At 67.1% G+C, this 12628-nt stretch overlaps 2 protein-coding genes across 2 annotated transcripts; both read right to left on the bottom strand.

Moving 5' to 3' along the window:
• Window positions 1-149: 149 nt before the first annotated feature.
• Window positions 150-5011, bottom strand: TBC1D25 (TBC1 domain family member 25; the record flags this gene model as incomplete). Its single annotated transcript, XM_084540188.1, has 6 exons — window positions 4722-5011; window positions 4181-4290; window positions 3722-3873; window positions 3505-3632; window positions 2667-2906; window positions 150-2090 (listed from the first exon to the last, which is right to left on the bottom strand). The coding sequence occupies exons 1-6, from the start codon at window positions 4821-4823 to the stop codon at window positions 150-152; spliced, it is 2673 nt and encodes an 890-aa protein (XP_084396314.1). The 5' UTR covers window positions 4824-5011.
• A 202-nt stretch (window positions 5012-5213) lies between these two features.
• Window positions 5214-12185, bottom strand: GRIPAP1 (GRIP1 associated protein 1). The gene is made up of 22 exons (XM_084540195.1): window positions 12105-12185; window positions 11944-12010; window positions 11776-11837; window positions 11588-11614; window positions 11029-11136; window positions 10610-10772; window positions 10417-10511; window positions 10067-10102; window positions 9546-9577; window positions 9382-9429; window positions 9057-9123; window positions 8731-8823; window positions 8177-8269; window positions 8023-8100; window positions 7640-7726; window positions 7486-7542; window positions 7277-7376; window positions 6933-7042; window positions 6262-6402; window positions 6086-6179; window positions 5697-5833; window positions 5214-5467 (listed from the first exon to the last, which is right to left on the bottom strand). Exons 1-22 carry the CDS (start codon window positions 12144-12146, stop codon window positions 5396-5398), a joined length of 1809 nt encoding a protein of 602 aa, XP_084396321.1. The 5' UTR covers window positions 12147-12185; the 3' UTR covers window positions 5214-5395.
• Window positions 12186-12628: the final 443 nt, after the last annotated feature.

Raw genomic sequence — 12628 nt, 5'->3', positions numbered from 1 at the left:
TCCAGGCCCCCCCTCTGGTTCCAGGCCCCCCCTCGAGTTCCAGGCCCCCCCCTCTGGTTCCAGGCCCCCCCCTCTGGTTCCAGGCCCCCCCCTCTGGTTCCAGGCCCCCCCCTCTGGTTCCAGGCCCCCCCTCTGGTTCCAGGCCCCCCCTAGAGCGTCGGGGCCCCCCCCAGCCCTTCGGCCCCCCCCATGCTCTCCGCCCCCCCCCAGCCCTCGAGGTACCTGGCGAACAGCCCCTTGGCGCGGCGCAGGACGCGGGGCAGGTGGTGGCGGCGCACGAGGCGGTGGAAGTGCATGGCCACCTCGTTGTAGTCGCCGCCGCGCGCCATGAGCGCCCCGCGCTGCTCCAGCAGCATGGCCAGGCACACGAACAGCAGGAACGGGTTGCCCTGGCCCAGCTCCGCCGGGGGGGGCAGCGGGGCGCCGTCGTCCTCCACGCCCAGCTCGTCCTCCTCCGATGAGGAGGACGAGGAGGAGGAGGAGGAGGAGGAGGAGGAAGGCTCCCAAGCCCAGCCGCCCGCCCACGGGTCCTCCAAGGCGGCGGCGGGGTCGTCGCGGGGAGCGCCGGGGGCGTCCGGAGGGGCTGGGGGAGCTTCGTCGGCCTGTGGGGGGGGGTTGGGGGCCTCCGTGGTGGTGCCGGGGGGGTCGGGATCCTCCTCGATGGCAGCGGGGGGGTTGGGAGGCTCGGGGAGGTCAGCGGAGGGTTTGGGGTTTTCCTGGACGTTACTGGAGGGTTTGGGATCTTCCTTGACGTTAATGGAGGTTTGGGGATCTTGGCTGACATCACTGGAGATTTTGGGACCTTCCTTGATGTTAGTGGAGGTTTTGGGATCTTCGTCGGCGTCACTGGGCATTTTGGGAGCCCTACTGACATCAACACAGGTTTTGGGACCTTCCTCGCCGTCACTGGAGGTTTGGGGAATTTCCTTGGTGTTGCTGGAGGTTTCAGGACCCCCTCGGATGGCACTGGAGATTTTGGGACCTTTGTTGACGTCAGTGGACGTTTTGGGATCCTCGTCGACATCACTGGAGGTTTTGGGGCTTTCCTTGATGTCACCGGAGTTTTTGGGATCTTCGTTGACATTGACGGAGATTTTGGGATCCTTGTTGACGTCGCTGGAGATTTTGGGACCTTCCTGGATGCTGATGGAGGTTTTGGGACCCTCGTTGACACTGGGGGAGGTTTTGGGACCTTCCTTGACGTTGGGGGAGATTTTGGGGTCCTCCTGGACCTCGCTGGAGCTCTTGGGACCCTCCTTGACATCGCTGGAGATTTTGGGGTCCTTCTGGACGTCGCCGGAGATCTTGGGACCCCCGTTGACGTCGCTGCAGCCGTCGTTGGCGTCGCCGCCCCCTCCCCTCCTCCTCCTCCTCCGGGGGGGCCGCGGCCTCATCCCCCTCCTCTCCCCGCCCCCCCTCCCGGCCCTCCGAGCCCTTAGGGGAGCCCCCAGGAGCGGCACCCCCCCGGGAGGGGGCGGCGGGGCGGGGGGCAGCGAGCTCCAGGTGATCTCCAGCACCCTCAGCGCGTCCTCGAAGGCGAACTCGCGCTTCAGCTCCAGCAGCAGCCAGCGGTAGCAGAACAGCAAATCGTGGGCTCCGCGGGCGGCCAAAAAGCCCCAGAACTGCGGGTCGGCGCGGCGCACCAGCCGGCGGAGGTGGGCGAAGGCTCGGGCCAGCCCCCGGCCCCCCGGGCGGAAGCGGGGCGCCAGCCTCCTCATCAGGGAGCAGAAGCAGAGGAAGGCCTGGGCCTCGTCGTCCAGCACGGCCAGCAGCGGCGCCGCCACGTCCGACATGCCCTGGCAGTAGGAGAGGCGCGGGTGGCCCAGGGCGAAGGTGGTGAGCAGGGCCTGCAGGGCGGCCAGGTGGGGGTGCCCCTCCTCGGGCCCCCCGAAATAGGGGTGCCCCCGGTCGGTGCGCACCACGTCCTTCCGCACCGCCGCCCCCACCAGCGCCAGCTCGGCCGGGGGGGCGCGGGCGGCCAGCAGGGACTTGAGGGTGTTGTACTGCGAGGCCTTCAGGCGGAGGTGGGCCAAGCGCTCCTGGCCAGACAGCCCGGCCGGGAAGACGTTGAGGAGGTAACGCCACACCACCTGGGGGGGGGGAGAATAACGGGGGGGGGCGCTGAGGGGGAGAGAGAGGTGCTGGGGGGGATTTGGGGGCGCCGGGGGGGAGCCGGGGGGGTTCATGTGGTTCTGGGGGTGATTTGGGGACAAATAGCAGCGTGGGGGGGAAATAATGTCATGTGAGAGGGGGGAGTAATAACGTGGGGGGGTCACCGAGGGGAGCTGGGGGGGGTTACAGAGGTGCTGGGGGGGATTTGGGGGTGCCAGGAGGGGAGCCGGGGGGGTTGATGTGGTTCTGGGGGTGATTTGGGGTTACCGAGGGTCTCGGGGGGGAAAATAACATCATGGGGGGGTCTCAAGAGGGGAAATAACACCATGGGGAGGGAAATAATAACATGGGGGGGGGGGAATAATAACGTGGGGAGTCACCAGGGGGCTCTGGGGGGGATTAGCGAGGTCCTGGGGGTGACTTGGGGTCACCAGGTGGGTACAATAACCCCGTGGGGGGGTCACCAGAGGGAAAAGGTCTCAGGAGGGAAATAAAATGGTGGGGGGGGCCCAGGGGTCTCGGGGGGGTCCTGGGGGGGGATTTGGGGGCCCCACCTTGCGCAGCCCGGGCTCGACGCCGCCGTGGTAGACGTGGAGCCGCAGCTCCTGGGGGCGCAGGAGGTGCCCCCCCGGGCCCAGGTAGCTGCGCAGGTCGGCGTCGCTCAGCGGGGCGCAGGGGGGGGGCGCCAGGGGGGGCGAGGAGGAGGAGGAAGGCGAGGAAGAGGAGGAGGAGGAAGCCGGGGGGGCTTCGGGCCACTGCAGGGCTGCCTGGGCGCGGGCCAGGGTCCGGCCGACCTGGCGGGGGGAGAGAGGTTGGTGGGGGGGGGTTGGGGGGGGGACTGGGAGGGGACTGGGAGCACTGGGAGGGGACTGGGAGGGTCTGAAAGGAAACTGGGGGCACTGGGAGGGGACTGGGAGACTCTGAAAGGGGACTGGGGGCACTGGGAGGGGGCTAGGGGGGGTTGGGGGGAGCTGGGAGTGGGCTGGGGAGATTGGGAGGCACTGGGGGGTAACTGGGAGTAACTGGGGATGAACGGGGGAATAACTGGGGGGTACCTGGGGGTGTCTAAGGGTACCTGGGGCTAACTGGGAGGTACTACAGGTGCAGTGGGGGATAAGTGGGGGTAACTGGGGAACACTGGGGATAACTGGGGTTAATTGGGAGGCATTGGGGAATAGCTGGGGGTACCTAGGGGGCACTGGGGATGAACTGGGGGTAACTGGGGGTAACTGGAGCTAACTTGGAGGCACCAAGGGAGCACTAGAGATAACTGGGGGTAACTGGGTCTAACTGGGGGGGGAGTGGGGAATAGCTGGGGGTACCTGGGGGGGCCCTGGGGATGAACTGGGGGCAACTGGGGCAAACTGGGAGGCGCTGGGAGGCCGCCCTCACCTGCGCCAGCAGCGCCTGCGTGAAGGGCAGCGCGGCCGCCAGCAGCGAGCGGCGCTCGGGGGCGGGGGGGGGCTCGGCCGCCGCCACCTCGCGGGGGCTGATGATGTCCCAGTCCTCCAGCAGCGGGCCTGGGGGGGGGCACAGGGGTCAGGGGGGTGCCGGGGGGGGGTCGGGACCCCTCGGAACCCCCCGGAACCCCCCCAAAAAGAGGCCTCACTGTCAGCGGGGGGGCGCACGTCGAGGCGCAGGCGCAGCGCGGGGCGGGCGCGGGCGAAGGCGGCCGCCAGGTCCCCGTCGCTCAGCAGGGGCACGAAGCTCTCCTGGCCCTGGGCGTCGCGCACCGCGAAGCTCAGCGAGAAGCTCTTCTTCCTGGGGGGGGCACAAATTAATAGGGACCCCCCCAAGCCCCCCAGCTCCCCTCTCCCATTTAGAGGCTGCCCCAGGCCCCTCCAAGCCCGCCCAGCCCCCCTTAAAGTCCCCCCCAGCCTCAAGAACCCCCCCCCAAGCACCAGGACCCCCCCACACGGCCCCCCCCAAGCACCCAGAACCCCCCCTTTAACCCTCCCAACCTCCTCAGGACACCCCCCCAGGACCCGTCCAGCTTCCCCAAGGCCCCCCCCAACCCCCCCCAAGACTCCCCCAACCCCCCCAGGACCCCCCCCGGTCCCCCCCTCACCCCTGCAGGTCGAAGGCGCGGGCCAGGATGTGCTGCAGGACGTCCAGCGAGGTGATCTGCGGGTCCACGGCGAACGAGCGGAACTCGGCGGGCAGCAGCCCCTCGTGCTTCTGCGGGCAGCGTCAGAAAAGTCCCCCAGAAAGTCCCAAAAGCCCCCGAAATCCCCCCAAAACCGCCAGCCCCCCCCATCTCCCCTTACAGACCCCGTTCAAAATGGCGGCGGCGGCGCGTTGCCACGGCAACTGTGCGCGTCCCCTCCCTCCGCCTGACGCCGAAGCCACGCCCACCACGTGTTGTCAAGGCAACAGGCCACGCCCCCGTCCAACACCGAAGCCACGCCCACCCTCGTTGCCATGGCAACTGCGCGTGCCCCCTCCCTCCGCCTAATGCCCAAGCCCCGCCCACTTAACGTGACCACGCCCCCACGAAACCCCACCCAGCCCCTAAAGCCCGCCCACCCCGCGTTGCCACGGCAACCGCCCGCCTTCCACCAACGCCCCGCCCACCAAACCCCGCCCACGCCCGAAACCCCGCCCCTCACCTTGACGCGCACGCGCACCACCTCGCACTCCTCCTCCAGCGCGGCCCCGCCTCCCGGGCAAGCCCCGCCCCCCGGGCTGGCCCCGCCCCCCGCGGCCGCCATGGGTGGGGGAGGGCCGGGGCGGCTCCGCGCAGGCGCAGAACGGGCGGGGCCGAGAGGGGTGGAGAGGGGAGGGGGGGAAGGGGGAGGTGAGGGGGGCGCGAGGGGGAGCGTTACGTCACCGCGATGACGTCACGGCGCGGCCCGGAGCAGAGCTGATGGGGGGGGGGGCGAGGGGGGGGCGCGGAGCGGAGCCGCGATCGTCCCCGTCCGGCGGCCGCAGCCGCGGCGGCAACAACATCCGGGTCACCGGGCGGATGTGACGTCACGGGGCGGGGCCGAGTCGCCGTGGAGACGGCGGGCGGGCGACGCGTTACGTCAGCGCGCAGGCCGGGCCTCTCCCCGAGCTCCGCCTCCCTCCCCGGGCCCCGCCCACAAATGACGCAAGCGGCAGCAGTTTCCAAATGGGTTTATTGAGGGGGGCGGGACGCATGCGGGCCCCGCCCTCTTAAAGGGGCAACGCCCTCTTAAAGGGGCAACGCCCCAGCAGCAGCGGTCTGTACAGCGGAGGAGGGAAGGGAAAAAGGGAGGGGCCTCCTCTGGCCCCGCCCCCCTCGGATGGAGGCCCCGCCCCTTCAGGGGGGGCCCGGGGGGGCCGCGCGCTCCTTGCTGAGGCGGACGAGCTCCTGGGACAGCGCCTCCAGGTCCTGGGGGGGAGAAACATAGGGTCAGGAGTCAAAGGTTAAAGGTCAGTGTCAAAGGTCAAAAGATAGGATAGGGTCAGGGTCAAAGATCAAGACTTAAGGTTCAGAGTGGACCCCACCCCCTTAACCAGACCCTGACCCCCTAGGGAAAGCCCCTCACCTTCCTCCAAGCCCCACCCCCAGCCTCCCTAACCCCGCCCCCTGGTGCCCCACCCCCAGAAGCCCCGCCCACCTGCCCCAGGTGCAGGTTCTTGGTGAGCTGCTCCTCCAGCATGTTCTGCAGCTTCTTGTTCATCTCCCGCAGCCCCTCCTCGCCCGGCCCGGCCCCACGCCGCTGCTGGGGGGAAGGCCCGGGGGGGCCGGCGGCCTCTGGGGGGGGGGGCAGGGAACGGAGGGGAGGGTCAGGGGGCAGCTGGGGGGGTTTGAGGGGGGTCAGGGGCAGCTGGGGGGGTCTTGGGGGCATCAGGGGTAGCTGGGGGGATCATGGGGTAAGCTGGGAGAGGGTTTTGGGGGGGTCAAGGGGCAGCTGGGGGGTATCTGGGGGGGGCTGAGGGGGTCTGGGGGTTTTGGGAGGGGGTCAGAGAGCGGCTGGGGGGGTCTGGGGGGTCCAGGGGGGCTCACCCAGACGGCTGTCACGCACGAAGCTCTGGATGATGGCGCTCTTGCGGCACAGATCCTCAGCCATAGAGGCGCTGCTGACCTCCAGGTGGCGCACCTGGGGGGGGGCAGATTAAAGACCCCCCCCAACCCTCCTGTGTGCCCTCCACAGGTTTTATGCCCCCCCGTCCCCCCGGTACCTTCTCCTCCAGCAGCCAGCGCTCCTGCTGGCTCTGGGCCAGGCGCTGGAACAGCTCCGCCACCTCCGCCGGGCTCAGCCCCCCCCCGCCGGGAACCCCCCCGCCGCTGCCGCTGCCGCCCCCGGGGCTGCCGGAGCCAGACTGGGAAGGGGGAGAAAGGGGAGGAGTCATAGAAAGCCCCGCCCAACGACAGGACACGCCCCCATCGAGGCCACACCCACTGCAAGCCCCCACCCCACTGGGAGCCCCCCCCAGTCTACTGCAGCCCTACCCGTAACAGGGCTGGGTATAGAAAAGGGGTGGGGCTGGACATGACCACGCCCCCAAACATGAACCCACACCCCCGCCACTTAGCCACGCCCCTTCCAGAATGACCCCGCTCCTCCACCATAGCCCCGCCCCCATGACCTCCAGCTCCCCCTTGCTCCACCCACCATGAAGGCACGCCCCCTCTGAAGCCACACCCCCTCCAAGGCCACGCCCCACACCATAACCACGCCCCCTTTCCAAAGAAACCACACCCCCTGCAGCATAGCCCCGCCCCCAGCACCCCCAGCTCCACCTTTCTCTACCTTGCTTGAAGCCCCTCCCCTCCCATAGACCACGCCCCCTCCCAAATTGGCCCCGCCCTTCTCCCCGGCCCCGCCCCCCCTTCCCCAGGCCCCGCCCACCTTGGTGCTGCCGGGGGCGGAGCCGTCGCGGCCCAGCGAGGACAGGCTGCTGCTGTCCCCCCCCGGCCCCCGCCCCGGGGAGCCGCCCTCCAGCCCCAGCTCCTCCAGCCCTGGGGGGGAGAGGCAAAAAATAAAAACGGGGGGGGGCAAACATCAGCGGGGGGGTCCCCAAATTCCCCCCCCGCGCCTGGAATGGGGGGGGGTATTAAATTACAACCTGTGGGGGTCCAGACACCCCCAAAGTGACCGACTTCCCCCTAAATTGCCCCAAATCCCCCCCCACACTCCGTTCCTGGGGGGGTCCCCAACCTCTTGAGGCCCCCCCCCAAAAAAAAATTCCTCACCGGGTCGGCCGCGGGCGGGGGCCAGCAGCTCCTGCAGCCGCTCCTGCAGGCGGTCGGCGCGGCGCCGCTCCAGCTGCAGCTGCCTCTTGAGGTCCTTCAGCTGGAAGGGGGCAAAATTGGGGCACGGGGGGGGGGCGAGTACATTGGGAGAGGCGCAAGGACACCCCCCGCCCCCTTTTTTGGGTTATTTTTGTCCATTTTCTGCTCACCGCGGCACTGCCTTTCTTCTCCAGGATGCGCTGCCCATCCCGGACGTCCTTCAGCTCCTGGGGGGGGGGGAAAAAAGGGGTTGGGCGTCCTGGGAGGGTGAATTTTAGGGTCCGGGGGGGGATTTAAAGTCATGGGGGGGGATTTTGGGGGTACCTGGCGCAGAACCTGCCCCTCGGCCTCCTGCAGCTCCCGCTGCCGCTCGGCGTCGCCCAGCGCCGCCCGCAGCTCCGCCACGCGGCCCTGGGGATGGGGGGGGGCTGTGGGGTCCTGCGGGGGGGGCACAGCTCCCCAAGACCCTACAGACCCTAAAAGGTTTTTTTTTTTTTGGGGGGCGGGGGCCAGGACCCAAAATTTCCCATCATTAAATTTCAATATCTGCATCTCATTCGGCACCCGTATTTCTTTCATAGGGGTGTGAAAACCTTCATAAATCTCCCAAAAACCTCAAATAAACCCCAAAAACGATTAAAAAAAATGCTGCCCCCCCCCTTGGTAAAACCCCATAAAGGGATTTTAGGGCCCCCCCCAGCACCCACCTCCAGCTCAGCCCGGTGCTGCTCCCGGTGGGCGCGCGCGGCCGCCTCGTGTTCCTGTGCCTGCAGCTTCAGCAGCTCCTGGGGGGGGAATTTGGGGTCGGAGGGGGGGATTTATGGTCTGGGGGGGGGGATTTAGGGCCGGGGGGGCTCTGACCTGCGCCTGCTGCAGCCGCTGCTCCGTGTCCCTGCGGGAATCCTCGGCCGCCGCCAGGCGCTGCCGCAGTTCCTCCCGCTCCCGGGTGCACGTCTGGGGGGGGGGCACGGGAATTAGGGTCAGGGTCCCCCCCCGGACCCCAAACGCCCCCCGCCGGGACCCCCAAAGCACCCCCAAGAACCCCCAGGGTCCCCCAGTTCAGCCCAGAATGGGATCGTCCCCCAGCACCCCCAAATGACCCCCCCCTGGACCCCAAACGACCCCCCCCAGACCCCAAAATTCCCCCCCAGGTGTCCCCAAAACCGGGGGACCCCAAAACGTCCCTGGGAATAGGAAGGGGAGGCTTCAAGGACCCCAAACATCCCTTGGGGTGGAAGCGGGGCCCTCTAGGAGACCCCAAGTGCCCCCCCCCAAAATAAAATATGGACTTTTGGGGACCCCAAATCCCCCCCAAAACAGCATCAGGATGTTTTAGGGACCCCAAATCCCCCCCCAAATATAACGTGGACATTTTAGGGCCCCCAACGCCCCCCACAGGGTCTCGCCCCCCCCACCTGCAGCCTCCCGTCCAGCTCCTGGTGCCGGCTCCGCGCCTCCTGCAGCTCCTGGGCCAGGGCCCCGCTCCGCTCCCGCAGCCCCCCCTCGGCCTGCGACCCCCCCCCAAATAAAAAAACAATAAATTATGGGGGGAGGGCACCCTCAGCGCCCCCCCCATCCCAAGAAGGGAGCGCTGAGCACCCCCAAAAACCCATTCCCAGCCCAATTCTCCCCTTCTCCAGCCCAATTTTACCCCCAAACAACCCCTAAAAAGCCCCAAAATGGAGGGGAGAGGTTCAGGGCCCCCCCCCCAAGACCCCCGGGCCCCCCCCGGCCCCCCCACCTGGGTTGCAGCCTCCAGGTCCTGCTGCAGGCGCCGGTTCTGCTCCCGCAGCTCCTCCGCCTCCGCCCTGCGGGGTCACCGGGGGGGGGGAGGTCATGGGGCCCGGAGACCCCCCCCCAAAAAATATTTAGGACCCACTCCCAAAATTTGGGACCCCCCCCCGAAAAATTTGGAGCCCTCCAGCCCAGATTTTGGAGCCCCCTCCTTTGATTTTGGATCCCCCCCCCAAATTTTGGATCCCCTCCCTCAAATTTTGGACCCCCCCCCGAATTTTGGAGCCTCCCCCCCCCCCCCAAATTTTAGAGACCCCCCCAGCCCGCTGTACCTGTGCTCATCCAGCAGGGTTTCTTTTTCTGCTTGGAGCTGCTGAAAACTGAAGGAAATAAATAAAAAACAAACAAAAGAAGTTAAAAAGCGTGCAAAAAATAAAAATTAAACAAGCTTTGGGGAGAAAAACGCCAATTTTGGGTGCTTCCGAGGGCTCCTCACCTCTCCTGTTGCTTTTTCAGCTCCTCTGCGAGCTAAAAAAGGGACAAAAATGGGTTGGGGGGAGGGAATGAAGCCCCCAGCCCCCAAATCCCCCTGAGACGCCCCCCAGGTCCCCCCCCAGCCCTCCTAAGATGCCCCAAATTGTACTAAAAACACCCCTAAATGCTCCAAAACCACACAAAACGATCCTAAAATCACTCTTGGGGACACCAAAAACCTTTTGGGACCCCAAAACCCCACGGGACACCCCCACAACCCCCCCAAATCCCCCCCAAATCCCCCCAAAACCCCACAACCCCCAACAAAGACCCCAAATCCCCCCCCCAAACCCCTTGGGGCCCCCCCAAAAACCCCCAAATGCCCCCCAAACACCCTCAGGAACCCCCAAATCCCCCCGAGCCCCCCCAAAACCCCCCAATCCCCCCCCAAACCCCTCAAGAGCCCCCAAATCCCCCCCCCAACCCCCCCCCCAAACCCCTCAGGACCCCCCCAACCCCTCCCCCGCCGTGCCCCCCCCTCACCTCGGCCACCTCCGCCTGCAGCCGGGCCACCTCCACCTGGGGGAGACCCCGTGAGACCCCCCCCAAATCCTTCATCCCCCCCCCCCGCCCAGCTCCTTTTCCACCCCCCCAAGTTTTTCCCCTTTTTTACCCCAAAAACCACCCCCAGAACACCAAAACCACCCCCCCAACACCCCTCATGCGCCCTCTTGCAAAAAAAAAGTCCCCCCCCTCCCCAAAATCTCCCCCTGCCCTCCCCAAATCCCCCCTAACTCCATCCTCCCCCCCCCCCCCCCAAAATAAATTTCCCCAATTTTCCTTTTTCTTCCCCCAGTTTCAAGCTACTTCCCCCCCCCCCCCCAAAAAAATACCTCGGTGTTTGGGGCCGGGGGGGGCCCATTAGGAGCCCCCCCCCCAGCCCCCTCCTCTGCCGCTCGCGGCTCCTTCTGGGGGGGCTCCTGGGGGGCTACAGGGAGGGAGAGGGGCTCAGACCCAGGACCCCCCCCCCAAAAGTCCCCCCCTCCCCAAAATACCCCCAGCCCCCCCCTGAAGCCCCCCCCTCACCGTCTTTGGGGGCCGGGGGGGCCCCAGGGCCGCTGTCGGGGTCGTCCTTGGGGGGTCCTGAGGGGTCCTGGGTGGGTCCGGGGGGGTCCTGGGGGGGTCCCGGCCCCCCCCCATCGCGTAGGCGCCGGTTCTCCTCCTCCAGGGCCTCAATTTGGGCGCACAGCTGAGACCCCCCCCCCCAAAGAAAAAACATTTTAGTGGCACGCAGGTACCCCAAGGCCCCCCCAAAGACCTCCCCCAAGCCTCCTGTGCCCCCCCCCCAAAAAAAAAAAACACCTCAGGGGGAGAAAAAAGACCCCAACCCCCCCCCCCAAAAAACCCTCACCCCGAAACCCCCCCGGGCCCCCCCCAGGACCCTGGGGGAAGGTGTTGGTGACCTGAGGGGGGTCGGGGGGGGGATTTCTTTCGGGCCCCCCCACCTTGGCCAGCTCTCGCAGCAGGGTGCTGTTCTGCAGCCGGAAGTCGTCCTCCTGGCTCTGCAGCTTCCCCTGCAGCATCCGCGTCTCCCCGAGCAGCGCCTCCACCTCCTGGGGGGGGCACCGCGCTCACACCCCCCCCAACCCCCCATAACCCCCCCAAGCCCCCCATAAACACCCCCAACCCCTCCATAACCCCCCCATTCCCAATTAGCCCCCCTCATAGCCCCCGTCCCAAAATTACCCCCCCCAACGCCACCCCCACGACCCCCAAGAGGTCCCCAGGACCCCCAAAAGCCCCCCCCAAGCACCCCAGGACCCCTCTTGAGACCCCCAGGACCCCCCCCCGGACCTCCTGGACCCTCCCCAGACCCCCAAGACCCCCCCATGACCCACCCAAGACCCCTTCAGCTCCCCAGGACCCCCCCAGCCCCCCCCAGCAGACCCCCAGGACCCCCCCAAGACCCCCCTACCCCCCAGGACCCCCCAGGGCCCCCCCAAAATACTCTCAGAAGCCCCCCCACGACCCCCCCACTCCTCCTAAAGCCCCCCCCGCACCCACCTGCGCCTTCTTACTCTTGCTGAGCGCCTAAAAAAAAAAACCACCAAAACCCTAAATACCGCCCCCCCTAAAGGAGGGGGGGGTCCCAGGCCCGGGTCAAAGGTCACGGGATCAAAGGCCACGGGGGTCAAAGGTCACGGGGGTCAAAGGTCACGGGGGTCAAAGGTCACGGGGGTCAAAGGTCACACCTTATTGGCCTTGCCCAGCTCCTTCTCCAGCACCTGCACACGCTGCCGCAGCCCGGAGAGCTCTAAAAAAGGGGGGGGGGGGGGGGGGATAAAAAAAAAAGCTCGGGGGGGGGGTCCCGGGGGGTGGGGGGGGTTTAAGACCCCCTGGGGGGGGGTCCCGGCCCTTACCGGCACCGCTGCGGCGCAGTTGGTCGCCCAGGCGGTAATTGTCGGTGCGCAGCTCCAGCAGCTGGGCCTGGGGAGGGGTTGGGGGAGGTTTTGGGGGATTTTGGGGCGTTTTGGGGTGTGGGGGGGGTCGCGGAACCCCCCCCGACCCCCCCGGCCCCCACCTGCATCCGCTCGAACTCCTCGGCCGACAGCGCCTCCGCCATCTTGGATCCTCGGCGGAAGTGACGCAGGCAGCGAGTCGCCCCTCCCACCCCACGCTTCATAGAGCGTCGCTTGCCATAACCATAGAGACGCCCGCCCCGTGGAGGACTCGTTGGTTTTTACCGTTTTGCCCCGTTTTTTCCCCGTCCCCCCCCCCCCAGAATAAATATTTCAATGCTTTTCTCGTTAAGAAATGTTTATTTCCGCAGCGCGGCTTTTTTTTTTCTATTTTTTCTGAGTGTTTTCGTACAAAATGTAATCCGGGGAAAGGCCCCTTTAAGAGAGGGCGGGGCCAGAGGTGGGAGGTGGGCGGGGCTATGCGCCTGAGGGCCCAGCCCCCAGGGGAGAGGGGCGGGGTCACGGCGGAGTGGGGCGGGGCTAAAGGGGGATTTAAAAGGGTAACGCGCGGGTGGGGCCCCATATTCGCGCCTTAAAAGGGCGACGCCGCCGATGCGTCCTCACAGGGCCACGCCCCCTTAGAAGG

Source organism: Aythya ferina, assembly GCF_964211825.1.
Source record: "Aythya ferina genome assembly, contig: HAP1_SCAFFOLD_258, whole genome shotgun sequence".
Lineage (NCBI taxonomy): Eukaryota > Metazoa > Chordata > Aves > Anseriformes > Anatidae > Aythya > Aythya ferina.
Note: the sequence above shows the minus strand (reverse complement) of the source record. Positions and strands in the feature narration are given on the sequence as shown.